Source organism: Salmo salar, chromosome 10 (genome assembly GCF_965601325.2).
Source record: "Salmo salar chromosome 10, fSalSal1, whole genome shotgun sequence".
NCBI classification, from domain to species: domain Eukaryota; kingdom Metazoa; phylum Chordata; class Actinopteri; order Salmoniformes; family Salmonidae; genus Salmo; species Salmo salar.
Window position 1 is genome coordinate 66255876 of NC_138300.1, and position 21285 is coordinate 66277160.

Consider the following 21285-nt stretch of genomic DNA (forward strand, 5'->3'; position numbering starts at 1 on the left):
GTTTGAGCCAATCAGTTGTGTTGTGACAAGGTAGGGGTGTATTACAGTAGATAGCCCTATTTGGTAAAAGACCAAGTCCATGTTATGGCAAGAGCAGCTCAAATAAGCAAAGAGAAACAACAGTTCATCATTATTTTAAGACATGAACAGGTAAGGAAGACCCAGAGTTACCTCTGCTGCAGAGGATAAGTTCATTAGAGTTACCACCCTCAGAAATTGCAGCCCAAATAAATCCTTCACAGAGTTCAAGTAACAGACACATCTCAACATCAACTGTTCAGAGGAGACTCCTTGAATCAGGCCTTCATGGTCGAATTGCTGTAAAAAAAAACACAACTAAAGGACCAATAATAATAATAAGAGACTTGCTTGGGCCAAGAAACACAAGCAATGGACATTAGACTGGTAGAAATCTGTCCTTTGCTCTGATGAGTCCAAATTAGAGATTTTTGCTTCCACCCACTGTGTCTTCGTGAGACGCAGAGTAGGTGAATAGATTCTCTCTACATGTGCTCCCACCGTGAAGCATGGAGGAGGGGCTGTGCTGGTGCTTTGCTGGTGACACTGTCTGTGATTTATTTAGAATTCAAGGCATACTTAACCAGCATGGCTACCACAGCATTCTGCAGCGATACGCCATCCCATCTGGTTTGCAATTAGTCGGACTATCATTTGTTTTTCAACAGGATAATGACCCAAAACACACCTCCAGGCTGTGTATGGGCTATTTGACCAAGAAGGAGAGTGATGGAGTGCTGCATCAGATGACCTGGCCTCCACAATCACCCGACCTCAACCCAATTGAGATGATTTCGGATGAGTTGGACTGCAGAGTTAAGGAAAAGCAGCCAACAAGGGCTCAGCATATGTGGGAATTCCTTCAAGACTGTTGGAAAAACATTCCTCTTGAAGCTGGTTGAGAGAATGCCAAGAGTGTGCAAAGCTGTAATCAAGGCAAAGGGTAGCTACTTTGAACAATCTCAAATCTCAAATATATTTGACTTGTTTAACACTTTTAGTTACTACATAATTCCATATGTGTTATTTCATAGTGTTGATGTCTTCACTATTATTCTAAAATGTAGAAAATAGTAAAAAATAAAGAAAACCCTTGAATGAGTAGATGTGTCCAAACTTTTGACTAGTACTGTACATAACATTCTGTTTGTGGCAAGAATTGTGTATAATCATTTAAATAGAAAACCTCGAAGCTTTGAATCGAGCGTTGCTTTGCGTATCAATTCATAAACCTTATGCCACGGAATCGACAGCTCAAAAATCTCTTCCCAACTATTTTGCAACGTTTGTGGCACAACTATCAACATTTTTGGTCCTCAGTAAAACAGATTTTTTATTTTTATTCATGACACATTCTTTTTGCCAAATTTGGTCTTTAATAAAGGGCAGACAAACAACTTCCTTACCTTCTCCCCCTTCCACTTTTGTGGGATTGCTGCAATCGTTTGGTTGTAATTTTGGATAGAGCAAACATTTTCATATATTTTTGATAACTGACGTAACTCCACCTTGTCTAATCAAAATATCATTAACAAAAAATTCCTTTGGTAAAATAAATTCCCATAAATAATGATTTTTTTAAAATCAATTAGTATGTTTGAATTTAACCCTAATATTTCTTGTAATATTTGTTCTGTCTTTTCTGGAGAATGAAACTGGAAATGCAACCAGCTTTGTATGGCTTGTTTTAGAAAGGGCGATCATTTAAATATGGTAAAATGTTAAATTAACTGAAAGTGATAGGTTGTAATCTAAAAATTTTTTTTATATAACTTTTGTATGACTGATGCTTTTAGTGAGAGGTTTAATGCTTGAATATGAATAATTTTAGAACCCCAAACTCATATTCATTATATAAATAAGCATGTTTAATTTTGTCTGGCTTGCTGTTCCAAATAAAGTGAAATATTTTTTGCTCAAATAGGCGTCCCGCTAGCGCGACAACTTCCAGTGAAACTGGAGGACGCGCAATTCAAATAAATAATCATAAAATTATGGATATTAAACATTTAGGTACATATGTCTTATATTTAGGTACATATGTCTTAGAAGTGTCTTATATCGGTTGATAGCTTAAATTCTTGTTAATCCAATCCAATTTACAGTAGCTATTACAGCGAAAACATGCCATGCGATTGTTTGAGGACAGCGCCCCACATCAAAATATTTTTCCACCGGGACAGGTTTCATAAATTCCCAAATAGCGGTTAAATATTCACTTACTCTTTAAAATCTTCCTCTGATTTGTCATCCAAAGGATCGCAGCTATAACATGTAGTGTCGTTTTGTTAGATTAAATCCTTCTTTATATCCCAAAAAGTCTGATTAGTTGGCGCCATCGATTTGAGTAATCCACTCTTTCAACATGCAGCGAAAGGAATCCGAAAATCTACCCCTAAACTTTGTTTCAACAAGTCAAAATACGTTTCTATTTACTACTCAGATACCCTAAAATGTAATCAAACTATAATATTTCTTACAGAAAGAAGTATGTTCAATAGGAAACCAATTTTAGCAGGTGCGTCCTGTCTTCATGGCGCGCACAAACACGAATTTCCAAGACTGTGTCCCTGTACTAAAACTGATATTTCTTATTCGTTTTTGAAGTTACAAACCTGAAACCTTTAACATAGACTGCTAACAACCTGTGGAAGCCATAGAATGGTTTTCTTTGGATTTTCTCCTACCATATCTATTGTGTTATATTCTCCTACATTATTTTAACATTTCTACAAACTTCAAAGTGGTTTCTATCCAATGGTACCAATTATATGCATATCCTGTCTTCAGGGCCTGAGCAACAGGCAGATTACTTTGGCTACGTCATTCAGGCGTAAATTGAGAAAAAAGGGGCCTAGCCCTAAGAAGTTAAAATATATATCGTTCAGCGTAGACAGGGCCATAAGTAAATAGGTAAACTGGGCTATAACTAAAGGGTGATTTTTCAAGAAATGGACTAGTATTTATCTTTCTATGGTAGCAAGATCTTATCTATTTTTGCTAACTTGCTATTAAAATGTGTTGTAGTAAGTTCCTTTATTTCTTTATGGATATGAATGCCGAGCATGTCCACTTCACCATCAAATCATTTTATTGGAAAACAACAGTTACATTTTTTGTGATCTAACATGTACTATGGTACACTTATCATAGTTGGGTTGTAATCCAGAGAGGTTAGAAAAACTATCTAGATCCTCTGAGCCGTGCCGGGATTTAGATTTAAAAGGAAACTTGAGTCGTCAGAGTACAATGACACCTTTGTTTTTAAGAGTTGAGTCTTTCTTGTGTAGCCTATTTTACAGTTAATTTCTAGCCTAAAGCTCTGCAGAGATATGCATCGTTATTAGTGTTAAGCGTAGCGTGATACAAAAGTAATGAGTTATGTAATCAGATTACTTTGACCATCAAATGAACCATTCAAAGAAAATAACACCCTCTGTACAATCAAACATGGGGGAGGTTCGATAAAAAAATCAAAAATAAATAAATAAAATAAAATGTATGAAATGTATGCATTCACTACTGTAAGTCGCTCTGGATAAGAGCGTCTGCTAAATTACAAAAAATAAATAAAATAATAATAATAATAATGCTTTGGGGTTGCTTTGCTACTACTGGGGGCCTTGAACGTTACACACGCATCATGAAATCAGCTGAGAATGACATAAGAGTTGTCTTTATTACATTCTTATGTCATTCTCTCTGGCACCAAAAGTTAAACAAGTGTTGATAGGGGACAGAATGCGGTTGGACCATCACATAATTGGCATTTATATTACTCTTACAGAATTTCCACGTAGGCGAGGATATTGCAAATTTAATCAAAGCCTACTGGGTGATAACTTATTTTTAACTAGGACACAAGAATTTATAACTAACTTTTTCTGACATAACATAGGTACAGCAGATCCCCTTATTGTATGGGACACTTTTAAATGTGCCTTCAGAGACTATGCAATTCAGTATTCATTTCTAAAACCAAAGCAATTTAGGTCAAGAGTCCATATGTAATGGAGTGCGTAACTGGCTGCAGGGAAGTCAGGCGCAGGAGAGCAGAAATGCGTAGCAAACGGAGCCCTTTATTGAGGCGAACAAAAACACGACACACAGAAAACTAACCACACACGGGTTACAATAACCCACCGCAAACCAGCCTGGAGTACACATACATTTACACATAATTCCACACAAGGACATGGGGGGAAACAGAGGGTTATATGCAAGACGAGTGATGAGGGAATGCAAACCAGGTGTGTGGGAAAACAAGACAAAACAAATGGAAAATGAAAGGTGGATCGGCGATGGCTAGAAGACCGGTGACTTCGACCGCCGAACGCCGCCCGAACAAGGAGAGGGACCGACCTCGGTGGAAGTCGTGACACCATATTAACAAAAGAAATTGAAGGACTAACAGTACAGATAGGTAGCAATAAAAACTACCATAGATACTCAGAGTAAGTTAGAAAAACAAAAAGAAATGGAGGAACTTGTTCAAGAAAGATCCAGTGTAATATATTATAAAAATAAAGCGAACTGGATGGAATATGTGGAAAAATGCATCAAATTCTTTTTCAATCTTCAACATAGTTTTACTGAAACTTGTTACAAATGATGGAGTCACTCAGGATTCACCGAACTATATTTTGTAAGAGGAAGTAAAAGTACTTTAAAAAATATGTTTTCATTTCAGTTTCCATCTCCATTAACCAAAGCTAATTGTATGGATTTTCTACCTATTAATAATGTAAAATTAACATCTGTACAGAAAGACCCATGTGAAGGCCAAATTACAGAGCAACTTCTTGATGCAATTAAAGCCTTTAAGTCAGGGAAAACTCCAGGGCTGGATGGCATACCAGTGGAAGTACAACAAACTTTTTTTGATATACTCAGAGGACCATTATTAGCATGTTTTAAGCACTCCTATATAAACGGTAGAGTATCGGACACTCAACAAGAAGGTCTGATTTCATTATTACTGAAACAGGATTTGAGTGGTATATACACTGGTCAAAAAAATAAAGGGAACACTTAAACAACACAATGTAACTCCAAGTCAATCACACTTCTGTGAAATCAAACTGTCCACTTAGGAAGCAACACTGATTGACAATACATTTCACATGCTGTTGTGCAAATGGAATAGACAACAGGTGGAAATTATAGGCAATTAGCAAGACACCCCCAATAAAGGAGTGGTTCTGCAGGTGGGGACCACAGACCACTTCTCAGTTCCTATGCTTCCTGGCTGATGTTTTGGTCACTTTTGAATGCTGGCTGTGCTTTCACTCTAGTGGTAGCATGAGACAGAGTCTACAACCCACACAAGTGGCTCAGGTAGTGCAGCTCATCCAGGATGGCACATCAATGCGAGTTGTGGCAAGAAGGTTTGCTGTTTCTGTCATCGTAGTGTCCAGAGTATGGAGGCACTACCAGGAGACAGGCCAGTACATCAGGAGACGTGGAGGAGGCCGTAGGAGGGCAACAACCCAGCAGCAGGACCGCTACCTCCGCCTTTGTGCAAGGAGGAGCAGGAGAAGCACTGCCAGAGCCCTGCAAAATGACCTCCAGCAGGCCACAAATGTGCATGTGTCTGCTCAAACGGTCAGAAACAGACTCCATGAGGGTGGTATGAGGGCCCGACGTCCACAGGTGGGGGTTGTGCTTACAGCCCAACACCGTGCAGGACGTTTGGCATTTGCCAGAGAACACCAAGATTGGCAAATTCGCCACTGGCGCCCTGTGCTCTTCACAGATGAAAGCAGGTTCACACTGAGCACGTGACAGACGTGACAGAGTCTGGAGACGCCGTGGAGAACGTTCTGCTGCCTGCAACATCCTCCAGCATGACCGGTTTGGCGGTGGGTCAGTCATGGTGTGGGGTGGCATTTCTTTGGGGGGCCGCACAGCCCTCCATGTGCTCGCCAGAGGTAGCCTGTCTGCCATTAGGTACCGAGATGAGATCCTCAGACCCCTTGTGAGACCATATGCTGGTGCGGTTGGCCCTGGGTTCCTCCTAATGCAAGACAATGCTAGGCCTCATGTGGCTGGAGTGTGTCAGCAGTTCCTGCAAGAGGAAGGCATTGATGCTATGGACTGGCCCGCCCGTTCCGCAGACCTGAATCCAATTGAGCACATCTGGGACATCATGTCTCGCTCCATCCACCAACGCCACGTTGCACCACAGACTGTCCAGGAGTTGGCGGATGCTTTAGTCCAGGTCTGGGAGGAGATCCCTCAGGAGACCATCCGCCACCTCATCAGGAGCATGCCCAGGCATTGTAGGGAGGTCATACAGGCACATGGAGGCCACACACACTACTGAGCCTCATTTTGACTTGTTTTAAGGACATTACATCAAAGTTGGATCAGCCTGTAGTGTGGTTTTCCACTTTAATTTTGAGTGTGACTCCAAATCCAGACCTCCGCCTGTAATTTTCATCATAGGTACACGTCAACTATGACAGACAAAATGAGAGAGAAAAAAATCCAGAAAATCACATTGTAGGATTTTTAATGAATTTATTTGCAAATGATGGTGGAAAATAAGTATTTGGTCACCTACAAACAAGCAAGATTTCTGGCTCTCACAGACCTGTAACTTCTTCTTTAAGAGGCTCCTCTGTCCTCCACTCATTACCTGTATTAATGGCACCTGTTTGAACTTGTTATCAGTATAAAAGACACCTGTCCACAACCTCAAACAGACACTCCAAACTCCACTATGGCCAAGACCAAAGAGCTGTCAAAGGACACCAGAAACAGAATTGTAGACCTGCACCAGGCTGGGAAGACTGAATCTGCAATAGGTACATTTACATTTACATTTAAGTCATTTAGCAGACGCTCTTATCCAGAGCGACTTACAAAATGGTGCATTCACCTTATGATATCCAGTGGAACAACCACTTTACAATAGTGCATCTAAATCTTTTAAGGGGGGGGGGGGGTTAGAAGGATTACTTTATCCTATCCTAGGTATTCCTTAAAGAGGTGGGGTTTCAGGTGTCTCCGGAAGGTGGTGAATGACTGATATAATGTAGGGTACATACCATTTTGAGATTGTAATTGGAATAGATCAATACAATAGAATGGCCTGCCCTGTTCTGGTAATTACATAATTGTGCATTGTTCGCATCCACTCGCTCATCAACTCACCCTTTCTCCCCCATCATACTGTCAGGCACCTTCAACTGTCAAGAGAGAGTTGAGCAGGCCCTATTGTCTGGAGGAGCGGCAACGGGGAAAACCGTTCCAAACAAATACCTCCTAAAACTGGTTATAATTCCAGTTCTGTTTGTGATATTAAGATTTTTACAAAGACAGTTTGTTACAATGATTTATTTAGGAAAAGTCAAGAAAGGAGGTGGAAAAGACTCTAAAAATGTTAGCCTAATTAAGTTTTGTATTATTCATGAGCAGATGACTTATTTAGTGGTTGTTATTTAGCCTAATTGCAGCCTAAGACTTACCAACCAGTACATACGGTAGCTACATTTAATAGGCCTATTTAAGACAAAATGTGGGAAAAGTCACGCTAACCACTAGGCTACCTGTATAGCAGCATTTCACTGTAGTAAAGGATGACGCCAAAAAAGTGGAATGCAAACTCTGGAAACAGCGGTTTGCTTACCTTAGTTTGACAATGAATATGACATACCACTTGAAAACAGTAAGTTAGCCTACTTTGTTTTTCTAGTTGCATGCTAAAACATTGACAGGCTTTATACTGCACATTGTTGAAGAAGCGTTTCAAATGAAATCACTCTGCCATATTACACAGTTGAGGGTTTACATTATCTTTTGCATAGATTTGATCAAATACAGTTTACATGGATAATAAAAGAAAGCCAAAGGCTTTAAAACAAATGCTTATTTCTTGAGTGATGATGTTGATAGCAATGTGGACATGGTTAGAAACCCTTGAATCATAGTGACATGACCCAATATATATATATATTATTTAACTAGGCAAGTCAGTTAAGAACAAATTCTTATTTACAATGACGGCCTAGGAACAGTGGATTAACTGTCTTGGTCAGGGGCAGAACGACAGATTTTTACCTTGTCAGCTCGGGGATTTGATCTAGCAACCTTTCGGTTACTGGCCCAACGCTCTAACCACTAGGCTACCTGCCGCCCCACATCCATGAGTTATTTTCATATCCCAATGACAGAGTCACGGTGTCCCTGAGTGTGTGCGTGTAAGATAACAGAGGGAGACTCGTCACATCAGTGTGTGTGTGTGTGTGTGTGTAAAATGTACCACTGATTTTAGGGAGCATCCTCAGGGTGTGTGGTCAGCAGGAGTTGCAGGCAAAGCTTATCTCCTTTGAATAACAGGCATGTGTTGAAGCCAGTGTGTTTAGCTGAAGAAGCTTCCTCGTAATCCTTTAGCCATTCCTTTCCTCCACACACACACACACACACACACACACACACACACACACACACACACACACACACACACACACACACACACACAGCTGTCCTGACACGCCCCTCTTAGCAGGCCTCAGATCAGCCCTGGTACATCGTGGAAGGGCTCCCTGAGCTAAAGTACTTTCCCTATGCATCCATGATCCATAAGTTACCTTATGGCTACAGAACTTGTCCTAGTAAATACATTGTCTATGTATTATCTAACTTGCCCTATAGATTGATTATCTTTTTTTGTACCATATAGCAACAGCTAAATGTTGATGGATTTTGATGACTCTGCCCTAGACCACTCTCTATGCTCTTGTCACTGTGCTTTTAGTCATTGGGCTTCCTTGAGTCACTTCTGGTAACTCAAGCCAACACCGCTCTCTAGTGGAGATCAGAGGACTAACACAGGGGGACAGTTCTGCAGTTGTCTGTATGGGCTTCACTAGTTACCCGTGCCACAAAGTCAGAAGGCCTGCCTACTCGACCAATCAGAAGAGAGAGTGTGATGACGCATATGCCAGCTCAGAAGGCCTGCCTACCCGACCAATCAGATGAGGGAGTGTGATGACTTGTATTCCGGTCTGCAGGAAACACTTAACTTTCAAAATGGCATATCTCAAGTTCAAGTTTGAGGTCCAGATAACTAAATACATTCGGGAAAAATAATGGGCAATGTCACTAAAATTCAGAACATTGAGAAAGGACAAAAGTTTTGGGCAAAAGGGTAAGTTGTGTTTTCTTTTTTAGATAACTAGTAGCTAACTTTTGCTACTCTTATCTAAAATGAGCTAGCAAGCATAAGGGATTCTATTCCAAGCACAGAAGAGTTATTCTATTCGATAGAGCAACATTGTTAGTTTCCCTACAAGCCTTTCACTCTAATAGTAACATATACTATTCTTGACCTTCAACAGATGCACAGCCTTTGGCAGGAAAAACATTCAGTTGGGACAGAAAAAGTCTCCCATTTAAATTGTGTTCCATTTTTAAGACAAAGACATATGAATCCCACCAGAGGAAAGCCAAAGAGAAATATGCTGCTGAAATGAACAAGGCAGTAAGTTCAAAGACAGATCACTGTCATTTATACCATACAATTTGACATTATTTTCATTTTAATAATGTTGAAGTACTAACTTACAATGGAATGTTCCTCAATAAAATGGAAGAAGATGGGACTTTAAATGGGTGTCCCAACTCGGTGGTCAATAAAGATCCCATGGGGCGGGGTGCTTATTGTTCTGTTTTAACTGTATATGTTTATCAAACTGTAAAAATGTCAAACAAAGTTACTTTGGTGTAGGATAGGCCAATAAAACAAATATAAATAAAGAGTATGTAAGTGGGGTTAGGGTGGTGAGTTTCCCCTTACACTTTAAAGAGCTTTGGGTGTCTAGAAATGTAACTTCAATCAATTATTATTATTACATGTTTTGCCATTGTCCAGACCATGCCCTTGTAGAGATGGAAACTGGTACGAAATACCAAAAAGGTGTCAAATAAAAATGAAGTGGTTAAAGTGTTAATTTGAAATAATTTGATGGTGAAACTTGCATCCAGAGAAGCAAGGCGACACAACTTCTGCATTCTTGAAAGTCAGGACAATCCTTGTTTTGCAGACACATTGTTTTTATAGTTGACATTTTTTATTTAGCAAGCAGTAGGAATTTATAATTAAATGAAGTGGAGTTTTATAGTTAAGTGATGACATCAAGGGACCTGCGTACCTTCAATTATTCGCCAATAATTTATTCCAAAAACAGTTTCCATCCTCATTTGTCAGATAAACCTGGGTCTATGGAAACCTGCTTAGTGTCTACTAGCTATGCTGTCTGACTTTCCTTGGAACACTTTATAACCAGACGTGACTTTCAGCACTGACCATTTTGTGGAGAAACTCAATCAAAAGAGCAAGAATGGGTGTCCAGTCAAAATGTAAATGTTTACTGTAGTGCTACAGTATGCAACAGGCATGAACCATTTTTTTTTTTTATAGCAAAATCATGTTCTTTCATTCGCATATGACAAAAATATCTGTGTACATGACAGTAGAGTGCAAAACAAAAGAACAAACCGTGAATCAAAGCATTCAAAGTCGAATTCCTACTTCCTTCATCTCCTCTTCCCCATTGGGTGCCTGGACAAGGGCAAGTTTACACCAACCAATGAGGTTGGTTTTTCAATTTTGACCCTAATGTTTGACTCCTACTTGCCTGACTGTCCGTACGTATGAGTACCATCCCAAGGCTAGATCACAGACCTGGTTCCCCTGGGTCATGTTCAATAGAGTACAACCCATTTTAAAACAGAATGGAAATTAGTGTAAAGTCCAGTGTCCCTTACTGTTTCAGTCCATTTTCCTTATTTGGTGCCTAATGAACACGGGAGGCAAACTTACACACCTGGGAGAACAAACTTACTCGCGATTGTCACCGCTTGCATCCATCTTCCAAGCGGAGTATGATCCGTAAATCAAGGTAAATCACACAATAAATACATTCTGAATCTCATTGGTAACACAGTGCTTGTGTGTGTGTGTGCTCCAGACAAATATATACATATGGGTATATTGACTCCAAGAAATTGTAATTACATCTAGAACAGTTCTTCCAAACAGTGCCGTCTGAAGTACATTACACATCCGACCCATCAACAACCCCATTATCCTATACCTTTAACAGTCTTTCGTTGTTTCCCTTTTTCTCTTCCCCTGTTCATTCTCTCTACACCTCCAACCATCTGTCCTCTATGACTGATTGTCTACACTAGTGTCATGGTCTACACCAGAGCAGTGCTATAAATCCATTCCCTGATGGCGCTACAGGCATACACAGATCTGGCTTTCTAACCTGCCTCTCTCTGCCTACCCGTCGTTTATATATGTCAATATAAACACACACACACACACACAAACCTGTAAACAAGTACTCTTTACCTTTCAGGTTATAAACACTGTTTTGGTAAAATCATCATCATCATTATTAAAGATGCACTACGCAGAAATCATTTCCTGGTTGCAAAAATTCTAATTCGCCAAATTTCAGTTTATGTGACAAAACAAGCAAGTATAGTGTAGAGTACCATCTAAACCGCTGGGAAATATATTTAGTATTTTCAGCTGTTAGAAGCTGGTGTACAAAACCGAAAGCAAAAGACACAAAAACAAAACTTAATGGTACGCATAGAAATAGAGCACATAGAACATATCTACGGCTTCATAGACTTGCTTTCAATCAGTGACAGATCTATAGCACATATTTCTATATGAATTTGGTCAGATCGCCCAAAAAGTTACATATTATAGATCTACACAAAAAGACAATTGCATTATTGGAAGTTTCTTTTTCTTATCTCGAGTTCACTTTGTTTTGTCGATGTCACATTGTTTTCTCTTCTTTTTTGGCTTTAGCGTTAAGGCCCAAAGTCTGTAGTGAAGGTGGACTATTAAGGTCTCCAAGCCGTAGTCCATCAATGCCCATAGGGCCTACTGTACGTACACACAACACACACACACACACACACACACACACACAATAGTATTGCAGGGGGGAGTATAAAAAGTACACATCCATTAATAAAAGACAGGTGGAACATCCTCTTCTGTAAAACCATAATTCCTTCTCATTCCTATAAAAAAAAGCTAATTCAGTCCCTATTCTCTCACTCATCTTTTTAAAAACACCCTCAGTCAGTCCACTCTTTCTTTTTTTGATCTTCTCTTTCTATCGTCGTCTTCTCAGTCCAAAGTGCTTGGGTGCCGTGCTGTCTGGCTACACTGGAGGGCGCTCTGCTCCGCTCTGGTTGGCAGGTGAGTGGTGGCTGTGGGTGGCTGTGTTTATTGCTATGGCACCTGTGGCCCTCCCGTATCAGGAGAACAGGACGAAGCTGCCCCTAGACGCTGATCAAAGGTCAGTGTTGCTTCTTCTCCATCTAATAGTTAAGGTCAGGGTTAATAGGGAGTGTTGAGCTGAACCTAGATCCGTGCCTGAGGGGGGGGGGGGGGGGGGGGGTGTAAGTTCTCCTGTCGCAGGCTATTTCAGTTGAAAATGTAGTTAAGGAAGAGTTGGGAAAGCAGGAGGACACACAGGATGAAACAGTGGCGTCCAGTTAGTGTCACATTGTCCTCAGTCTCCCGGCGACGGCCGAGTTGACGACCCAACGCTATCAGGTTCCTACGGAAGGACAGGCGGGATAGTTTCAGTCATCTATCAAAGTTCTAAAATCTTTCCTATCCCAGCATCGGTATGAACGACAACAACTTGAAAACCTGCTAAAACTGAAGGTGCCCAAGTAGACCAGGAGGAGGCAGAGTTGCTCTATCATTTCCATCTTGCAGCGTCCTGTTTATTGTGTGCACAGTGCCTTTGGAAAGAATTCAGACCCCATGACTTTTTCCACATTTTGTTAGGTTACAGCCTTATTCTAATTGATTTAATAGTTTTTTCCCCTCATCAATCTACACACACAATTCCCCATAATGACAAAGCAAAAACTGGTTTTTAGAACATTTGAAATATCACATTTACATAAGTATTCAGACCCTTCACTCAGTACTTTGTTGAAGAACCTTTGGCAGCAATTACAGCCTTCTTGGGTATGACACTACAAACTTGCCACACCTTAATTTGGGGAGTTTCTCCCATTCTTCTCTGCATATCCTTTCAAGCTCTGTCAGCTTGGATGGGGAGTGTCGCTGCACAGCTATTTTCAGGTCTCTCCAGAGATATTTGATCGGGTTCAAGTCAAGGCTCTGGCTGGGCCACTCAAGGACATTCAGAGACTTGTCCCGAAGCCACTTTTGCATTGCCTTGGGTGTGTGCTCAGGGTCGTTGTCCTGTTGGAAGGTGAACCTTCGCCCCTTGTCTGAGGTGAAGGAGACTATTCAGGATCAAGGCAAAGATGAACAGAGCAAAGTACAGAGAGATCCTTGATGAAAACCTGCTCCAGAGCACTCAGGGCTCTGGAGCAGGTTTTCATCAAGGATCTCTCTGTACTTTGCTCTGTTCATCTTTGCCTTGATCCTGAATAGTCTCCCAGCCCCTGCCGCTGAAACACATCCCCATAGCATTATGGTGCCACCACCATGCTTCACCGTAGTGATGGTTCCAGGTTTCCTCCAGATGTAACGCTTGGCATTCAGGCCAAAGAGTTCAATCTTTCATCAGACCAGAGAATCTTGTTTCTCATGGTTTGAGAGCTGTCATGTGCCTTTTACTGAGGAGTGGCTTACGTCTGGCCACTACCACCAATGCCTGATTGGTGTAGTGCTGCAGAGATGGTTGTCCTTATGGAAGGTTCTCCCATCTCGACAGAGGAACTCTGGAGCTCTGTCAGAGTGACCATTGGGTTCTTGGTTACCTCCCTGACCAAGGCCCTTCTCCTCCGATTGCTCAGTTTGGCCGTGTGTTCTTAGGGACCTTCAATGCTGCAGAAATGTTTTGGTACCCTTCCCAGATCTGTGCCTCGACACAATCCTGTCTCGGAGCTCCATGGACAGTTCCTTCGACCTCATGGCTTGGTTTTTGCTCTGACATGCACTATCAACTGTGGGACCTTATATTGACAGGCGTGTTCCTTTCCAAATCATGTCCAATCAATGTCATTTACCACTGGTAGACTCCAATCAAGTTGTAGAAACATCTCAAGGATGATCAATGGAAACAGGATGCACCGGAGCTCAATTTCAAGTCTCATCGCAAAGGGTCTGAATACTTATGTAAATATGGTATTTCTGTTTTTATTTTTTATTTGTAAACATTTTCTAAAAATCTGTGGGGTATTGTGTAGATTGCTGAATATGTTTTTTTATTTAATCCATTTCAGATTAAGGCTGTAACGTAACAAAATGTCAAAAGTCAAGGGGTCTGAATACTTTCCGAAGACACGGTATGTGTGTCGTTGTGCCCTTGAGCAAGGCACTTTCCCTAATTGCTCCTGTAAGTCCCTCTGGATAAGAGCGTCTGCTAAATTATCTTTTAAGTTTAAAATATGTGTGTGCTCTCTTACCTCTGGATGTCTTGCTGTGTCTTCTGTATGGATGCGATGGAGGCCTCTATGAGGGCGATGTCCTTCACTTCCTTGTTGCACCGTGCACACTGGCTCAGGTACCCTAGTAATGTGACAAGGGAGAGAAAATCTATGTTTGGTTTACTGATAGTCTGAGGATAAGACAAGGTGAGATGTATGGGCATCATGGGTTGTGTGTGTGTGTGTGTGTACATGCATGCCTGTGAGCAAGTGGGAGTGTTTTTGACTTACCCTTGTTATCAGAGGACTCGTGTGTAGGTTCTGACGTGGTGAATGTGTGCGTCTTACCTTCATTATCAGAGGACTCGTGTGTAGATTCTGACGTGGTGAATGTGTGCGTCTTACCTTCATTATCAGAGGACTCGTGTGTAGGTTCTGACGTGGTGAATGTGTGCGTCTTACCTTCATTATCAGAGGACTCGTGTGTAGGTTCTGACGTGGTGAATGTGTGCGTCTTACCTTCATTATCAGAGGACTTGTGTGTAGGTTCTGACGTGGTGAATGTGTGCGTCTTACCTTCATTATCAGAGGACTCGTGTGTAGGTTCAGGTGTAGTGCTGCTGCTCTCAGTGTTCTGGCTGCAGCTAGACGGCTGGCTGCTGCCTTTCCTGTGTTTCCCATTCACCTGGGCCTGAGAGAGACGGGCACGCACGACCACGCCAAACACACACACACACACACCTGTAATGTCCAATTTTCACAAAACTACACATTGAAGCCAGACTATTGTAAAGCGTATACCCAATTTGGCAACTGGTCCACAAACACCAGAAGACTGCGGTGAGTGTCCAGTCTAATTGCAATTCTATGGTTAGAACTAGTCAGTTTGGCAAAGAAACTAAGATGGAAAGAGGGAACATCTGTGTGTCTCTCTCTGTTACCTTCTGCTGGCAAGCCCAGGCTGAGGCGCGGCTGTACGCCAGTCCTTTATGTCGTCTCTGTGATTTTTCCTTGGTCTGGATCACCCCGTGCTTCTCAAACTGCACCAGACAGCGCTCAGGGTCCCACGGCCGCGTGCTGGAGAGGAGGGAGGGAGGGAAAGTTCACATACATACCACAGCTTCTTCAGGTGGGGAAATGTATTCTGGGGTTTGTGTGCCAGTGTGGATGCAATGTCTGTATTAGTTCTGTTATATTTGTAATGCCATTTGGTGTGTGTGTGTGTGTGTGTACGCACTCTATCTGTGTGTGTGTGTGTATGTCCACTTGGTGGTGTGCTGTGTACATACTCTGTGTGTGTGTATGTCCACTTGGTGGTGTGCTGTGAACATACTCTGTGTGTGTGTGTGTGTGTGTGTGTGTGTGTGTGTGTGTGTGTGTGTGTGTGTGTGTGTGTGAGTGTCCACTTGGTGGTGTGCTGTGTACATACTCTATGTGTATGTATGTCCATTCGTTGGTGACAGAGTCCAGGTTGAAGAGTCTGGGGCGCCACGGTTGGTCTCCACGGTCTTTGGCCTGATTCCTCTGAGCCTCCTCCAGTACGAACTTCTCCTGGGTTGCCTGGTTCTGGTCACGGTCCACTATAGCACTGGTCACATGCTGCCACAGCCTGCAAGGCACACATAGACAGACAAAGGTCTTAACAAAGCTTCCATCCAATGTATGTAAAAGCCTGCAGACAGAACACTGTGGTGGTGTGTGTCCTTACCTCTCCGACTCAAACTGCCCTTGCTGATCCAGCTGTACCACCTGCCTCTTCAGTCTGGTGCTGCGGACCTCTGGAGTGGGGTTCCACAGGTGCTCCTGCTGCCCTGACTTCTTCTCCTGTAGGAACACCTCACCATCCTGATCACACACACACACACACACACACACACACACACACACACACACACCACACACACACACACACACACACACACACACACACACACACACACACACACACACACACACACCTTTAATATGTTTTGTGCTATTTACACATATGCCTTATTTCTGTACATTGCCAATGCTATTGTATGTCGTCCGTCCATCCATCCATCCATCCATCCATCCACCCATCCATCCATCCATCCATCCATCCATCCATCCATCCATCCATCCATCCATCCATCCATCCATCCAATCAGAACACCTCTTGCTGACCTCTCCTCCTGGAGAAACACCTTTCATTCCTGACAACAACAACACACAGGCACTTTCAATAACAAACAGGGGAGAGATGAGGATATAGTGTGTGTGTGTGTGGAGAGAGAGAGAGAGAGAGAGAGAAAGAAAGAGAGGGATATTGTGATAGCACATGCACATAAGAGAGAGTGAGGGAGGGAGGGGAGAGAGAGATGCATGCATGTACTCTTACCCAGTGTCCGTCCACAGTGGCCAGCAGCTCGTCTCCCTGCCGGATCTTTCCCGAGATCACGTTCACACTGCTGGAGCCTCCCAGGAAGGGCTACAATACAGAGAGAGAAGACAGTCCCCTACAGGTGACTAGAGCAAGAACAGAACAACCCTGATCCTAGACCTTATGAGCCAACTTGATCTGAATCTACCGCATGTAATGATATAGTGCCATGTGTCACAGTTAGACCGGGATTTCATTTGATTGCCTTTACAAGCAGCATTGTCTCCATGCATGGATGGAATCCTACCGGGTCATTTTATATATTACACATCCTTTAACAGTACATTTAAATATAATAAAACATTGTAAACAGTACCTTTTGGACGAACCCCATCAATCTCAGTTATAATAACCAACTGTCACAGCACTCACCCCAGTTTTTTTCTTGCCCCTTTACCGGTTGTCTTTCTATTTGCTTTTCATGCAATGGCTAGTTCATTTAATTCATAAAATATAATTCATAAAATAATAACTTTTGTTTGGTAGAGAAGCTGCCTACAATCGATTCAGTTGTTTTTTTGGAGCCCGGCCGATATGGGTTTTCTTGGGTCTGATACCGATTACGAATTTTTGGGGACAAACTGTTATCTGCTGATGTACTGTTTTATAGCGGGGAAATTAAAAAGTAAAATTTTCCCACAAAAATTGCTATCCAAAAAAGCAATTGTCCAAGAAATATGCTTCAAATGTTGATTTCTTACATTGTGACAATAATGACATCATGGCCACAAGTGTTCAGATAACCAATATTAAAAAATAAATAAAAGGTTATCGGTGGAATTATCGGATGATATCGATATATCGTTAAAAGGACAATATCAGCCTATAAAGTCGGTGAAACGATACAGTTGAAGTCAGAAGTTTACATACATTACAAACCGAGTAAATATTCCCTGTCTTAGGTCAGTTAGGATCACCACTTTATTTTAAGAATGTGAAATGTCAGAATAATAGTAGAGAGAATGATTTATTTCAGCTTTATTTTCTTTCATCACATTCCCAGTGGGTCAGAAGTTTACATACACTCAATTAGTATTTGGTAGCATTGCCTTTAAATTGTTTAACTTGAGTCAAACGTTGTTTCGTGTAGCCTTCCACAAGCTTCCCACAATAAGTTGGGTGAATTTTGGCCCATTCCTCCTGACTGAGCTGGTGTAACTGAGTCAGGTTTGTAGGCCTCCTTGCTCGCACACGCTATTTCAGTTCTGCCTACAAATGTTCTATAGGATTGAGGACAGGGCTTTGTGATGGCCATTCCAATACCTTGACTTTGTTGTCCTTAAGCCATTTTGCCACAACTTTGGAAGTATGCTTGGGGTCATTGTCCATTTGGAAGACCCATTTGCGTCCAAGCTTTAACTTCTTGACTGATGTCTTGAGATGTTGCTTCAATATATCCACATAATTTTCCTACCTCATGATGCCATCTATTTTGTGAATTGCACCATTCCCTCCTGCAGCAAAGCACCCCCACAACATGATGCTGCCAGCCCCATGCTTCACGGTTGGGATGGTGTTCTTCGGCTTGCAAGCCTCCCCCTTTTCCTCCAAACATAGCGATGGTCATTATGGCCAAACAGTTCTATTTTTGTTTCATCAGACCAGAGGACATTTCTCCAAAAAGTATGATATTTGTCACTGTGTGCAGTTGCAAACCGTAGTCTGTCTTTTTTAATGGCGGTTTTGGAGCAGTGGCTTCTTCCTTGCTGAGCGGCCTTTCAGGTTATGTCGATATAGGACTCGTTTTACTGTGGATATAGATACTTTTGTACCCGTTTCCTCCAGCATCTTCACAAGGTCCTTTGCTGTTGTTCTGGGATTGATTTGCACTTTTCGCACCAAAGTATGTTAATCTCTAGGAGACAGAACACGTCTCCTTCCTGAGCGGTATGATGGCTGCGTGGTCCCATATACTTGCGTACTATTGTTTGTACAGATGAACGTGGTACCTTCAGGTGTTTGGAAATTGCTCCCAAGGATGAACCACACTTGTGGAGGTCACATATTTTCTTCTGGGGTCAAGCGCATGTTTTCTTTTGGTTTTCCCATGATGTCAAGCAGAGGCACTGAGTTTGAAGGTAGGCCTTGAAATACATCCACAGGTACACCTCCAATTGACTCAAATTATGTCAATTACCCTATCAGAAGCTTCTAAAGGCATGACATCATTTTCTGGAATTTTCCAATCTGTTTAAAAGCACAGTCAACTTAGTGTATGTAAACTTCTGACCCACTAGAATTGTGATACAGTTAATTATAAGTGAAATAATCTGTCTGTAAACAATTGTTGGAAAAATTACTTGTGTCATGCACAAAGTAGATGTTCTAACCGACTTGCCAAACCTAGCGTTAACAAGAAATTTGTGGAGTGGTTGAAAAACTAGTTTTAATGACTCCAACCTATGTGTATGTAAACTTCCGACTTCAACTGTATATGGTCTGCCTCTAGTTTTCTTTTCCCTCTCACTGCACAGTTGTTTCACCAAAGTATGTTTTTATTTATTTTGTATTTATGTTTCTGTACAACATGGAAAAGATGCGAACTTAGGAAGTACACCAACAAACACACACATACCTTCAACTTGAACTCCAGTTCTGCCACATATTTGGTTTTCTCACACTCAATAGTGATCTTCCCTCCCAGCTCCAGTGTCATGGTGCCATACAGAATACCTAATATAGAAACAAGGAGCAACATTTACACACACACACACATAGAAACACTCCTATCATGAACCATATAAAAGGTCAGTGAATGCAACAGAGTCAGAACAACAGTGTGAATACAGGAGCTACAAGGCAAGCCACTTCAGACAGAAAGCAATTAGAAAGAAGTATACACTTTAGAAAGTAAGCAGTCAGTAAATGGGCCATGCTCGATTACCCATCTAAATAGTAGGCCTTTTGGTTATGCAAAATAAGAATGCTTGATAATTGCGGCTTTTCATCTATTTTGAATTCGCTGCACATTGAGGAAGAGAATCTTATTTTTCAGACCCAGCTGATAATCAGATAAGGGGACTGGGTGTTTAAGCAATAAGGTTATCATGCTATAACTCCTGACTAAGGGCTGTTCTTAGGCCCAAGGCAAAGCCGAGGCCTGGGAACAGCCCTTCGGAGGGAATTATCACACGATAATCCCCGGGTACTCAAGCAATATTGCTTTTAGTAAATGGTTGCCAACATAGATATACAAATATTACAAAAAAAAAAATTCTCATTAACATTTTAACGAGTAAAATTGTTTTTGCATTCTGAATGTGCAAGTCAAGCGGGTTGGTCATTTGTTAATTCGATTAATTCGACGTTGCTATGCTAAACAAATCACTGGAATCTAGCTAGCAGAGATTTAATAATGATGAGACAAGAACTTCCATAAGTAATGATTTAATAAATATCTAATAGGCCTACATAGGCAACAACTATTATGGTTGGCGAGTCCAAGCTAACAAAGATAGTTTGTGATGTTAATAGTGATGTTTCTGTTGATGGCACACGATGGGAAGAACTGTCCATGGTCTGGTGCTGGTTGGTGACAGCCAGTGCTTGCATCTTTGGCTGAGAATACATCCCACTCACATCGTAGCCAGCTAAAATGGCACTCTAGCACTTTCGGTTCTCCATGTTAGGGGCTGCCAATAACTTGAGTGAGCTCTCAAACTGGCCACTCACTGCCATTATTTCCCCTTGCCTCCAGGCCCACATCGGACAACTTTTGCATTCTTAAGTTGCTACCCAAGCAGGCTGGTCGTTATTTTCTCATGTTTTGACCCAGGTGTTAATTCAAATAAATATATTAATTTGACATTGCTTTGCTAAACAAATCACTGGCTTGTAGCTAGCTAGCAGATCTTCAATGCTGATAAGAGACAAGAACTTCAATAAATAATGATTTAATATACTGAACGAAAATATAAACGCAACATACAACAATTTCAAAGATTTTACTGAGTTACACTTCATAAGGAAATCAGTCAATTGAAAAATTAATTAGGCCCTAACCAATGGATTTCACGACTGGGAATACAGATACGCATCTGTTGGTCACAGATACCTTAAAAAAGGTATGGGAGTGGATCAGAAAACCAGTCAGTATCTGGTGTGACCACCATTTGCATCATGCAGCGCAACACATCTCCTTCGCATGGAGTTGATCAGGCTGTTGATTTTGGCCTGTGTAATGTTGTCCCATTCCTCTTCAATGGGTGTGCAAAGTGGCTGGATATTGGCGGGAACTGGAACACGCTGTTGAACACGTCGATTCAGAGCATCCCAAACATGCTCAATGGGTGGCATGTCTGAGTATGCAGGCCATGGAAGAACTGGGACATTTTCAGTTTCCAGAAATTGTGTACAGATCGTTGCGACATGGGGTCGTGCATTATCATGCTGAATCAAATCAACACTTTCATTATAATGCCATTATTTCTTTTGTGCAGTTTCACTATTTAGCAAGTCCACTTGGT

The 21285-nt window shown here is 41.6% G+C and overlaps 1 protein-coding gene and 1 long non-coding RNA gene across 5 annotated transcripts in view; one reads left to right on the top strand and one right to left on the bottom strand.

Moving 5' to 3' along the window:
- Window positions 1–9057: 9057 nt before the first annotated feature.
- On the top strand, window positions 9058–9967 carry LOC106560705 (uncharacterized). Its single transcript, XR_001318651.3, has 2 exons — window positions 9058–9172; window positions 9363–9967. It is a non-coding gene; the product is annotated as an uncharacterized LOC106560705 (long non-coding RNA).
- A 404-nt stretch (window positions 9968–10371) lies between these two features.
- osbpl5 (oxysterol binding protein-like 5) overlaps window positions 10372–21285 on the bottom strand; it is a 165611-nt gene continuing 154697 nt past the window's right edge. For all 4 annotated transcript variants that reach the window (XM_014123859.3, XM_014123857.3, XM_082957122.1 and 1 more), the window contains 8 exons: window positions 19395–19492; window positions 16778–16867; window positions 16124–16260; window positions 15845–16024; window positions 15357–15492; window positions 14992–15106; window positions 14455–14557; window positions 10372–12620 (listed from right to left, as the gene is read on the bottom strand). In XM_014123859.3, the coding sequence (XP_013979334.3) occupies window positions 12485–12620; window positions 14455–14557; window positions 14992–15106; window positions 15357–15492; window positions 15845–16024; window positions 16124–16260; window positions 16778–16867; window positions 19395–19492 (995 nt within the window). In that variant the 3' untranslated portion in view covers window positions 10372–12484. The remainder of the gene's footprint in view (window positions 12621–14454; window positions 14558–14991; window positions 15107–15356; window positions 15493–15844; window positions 16025–16123; window positions 16261–16777; window positions 16868–19394; window positions 19493–21285) is intronic.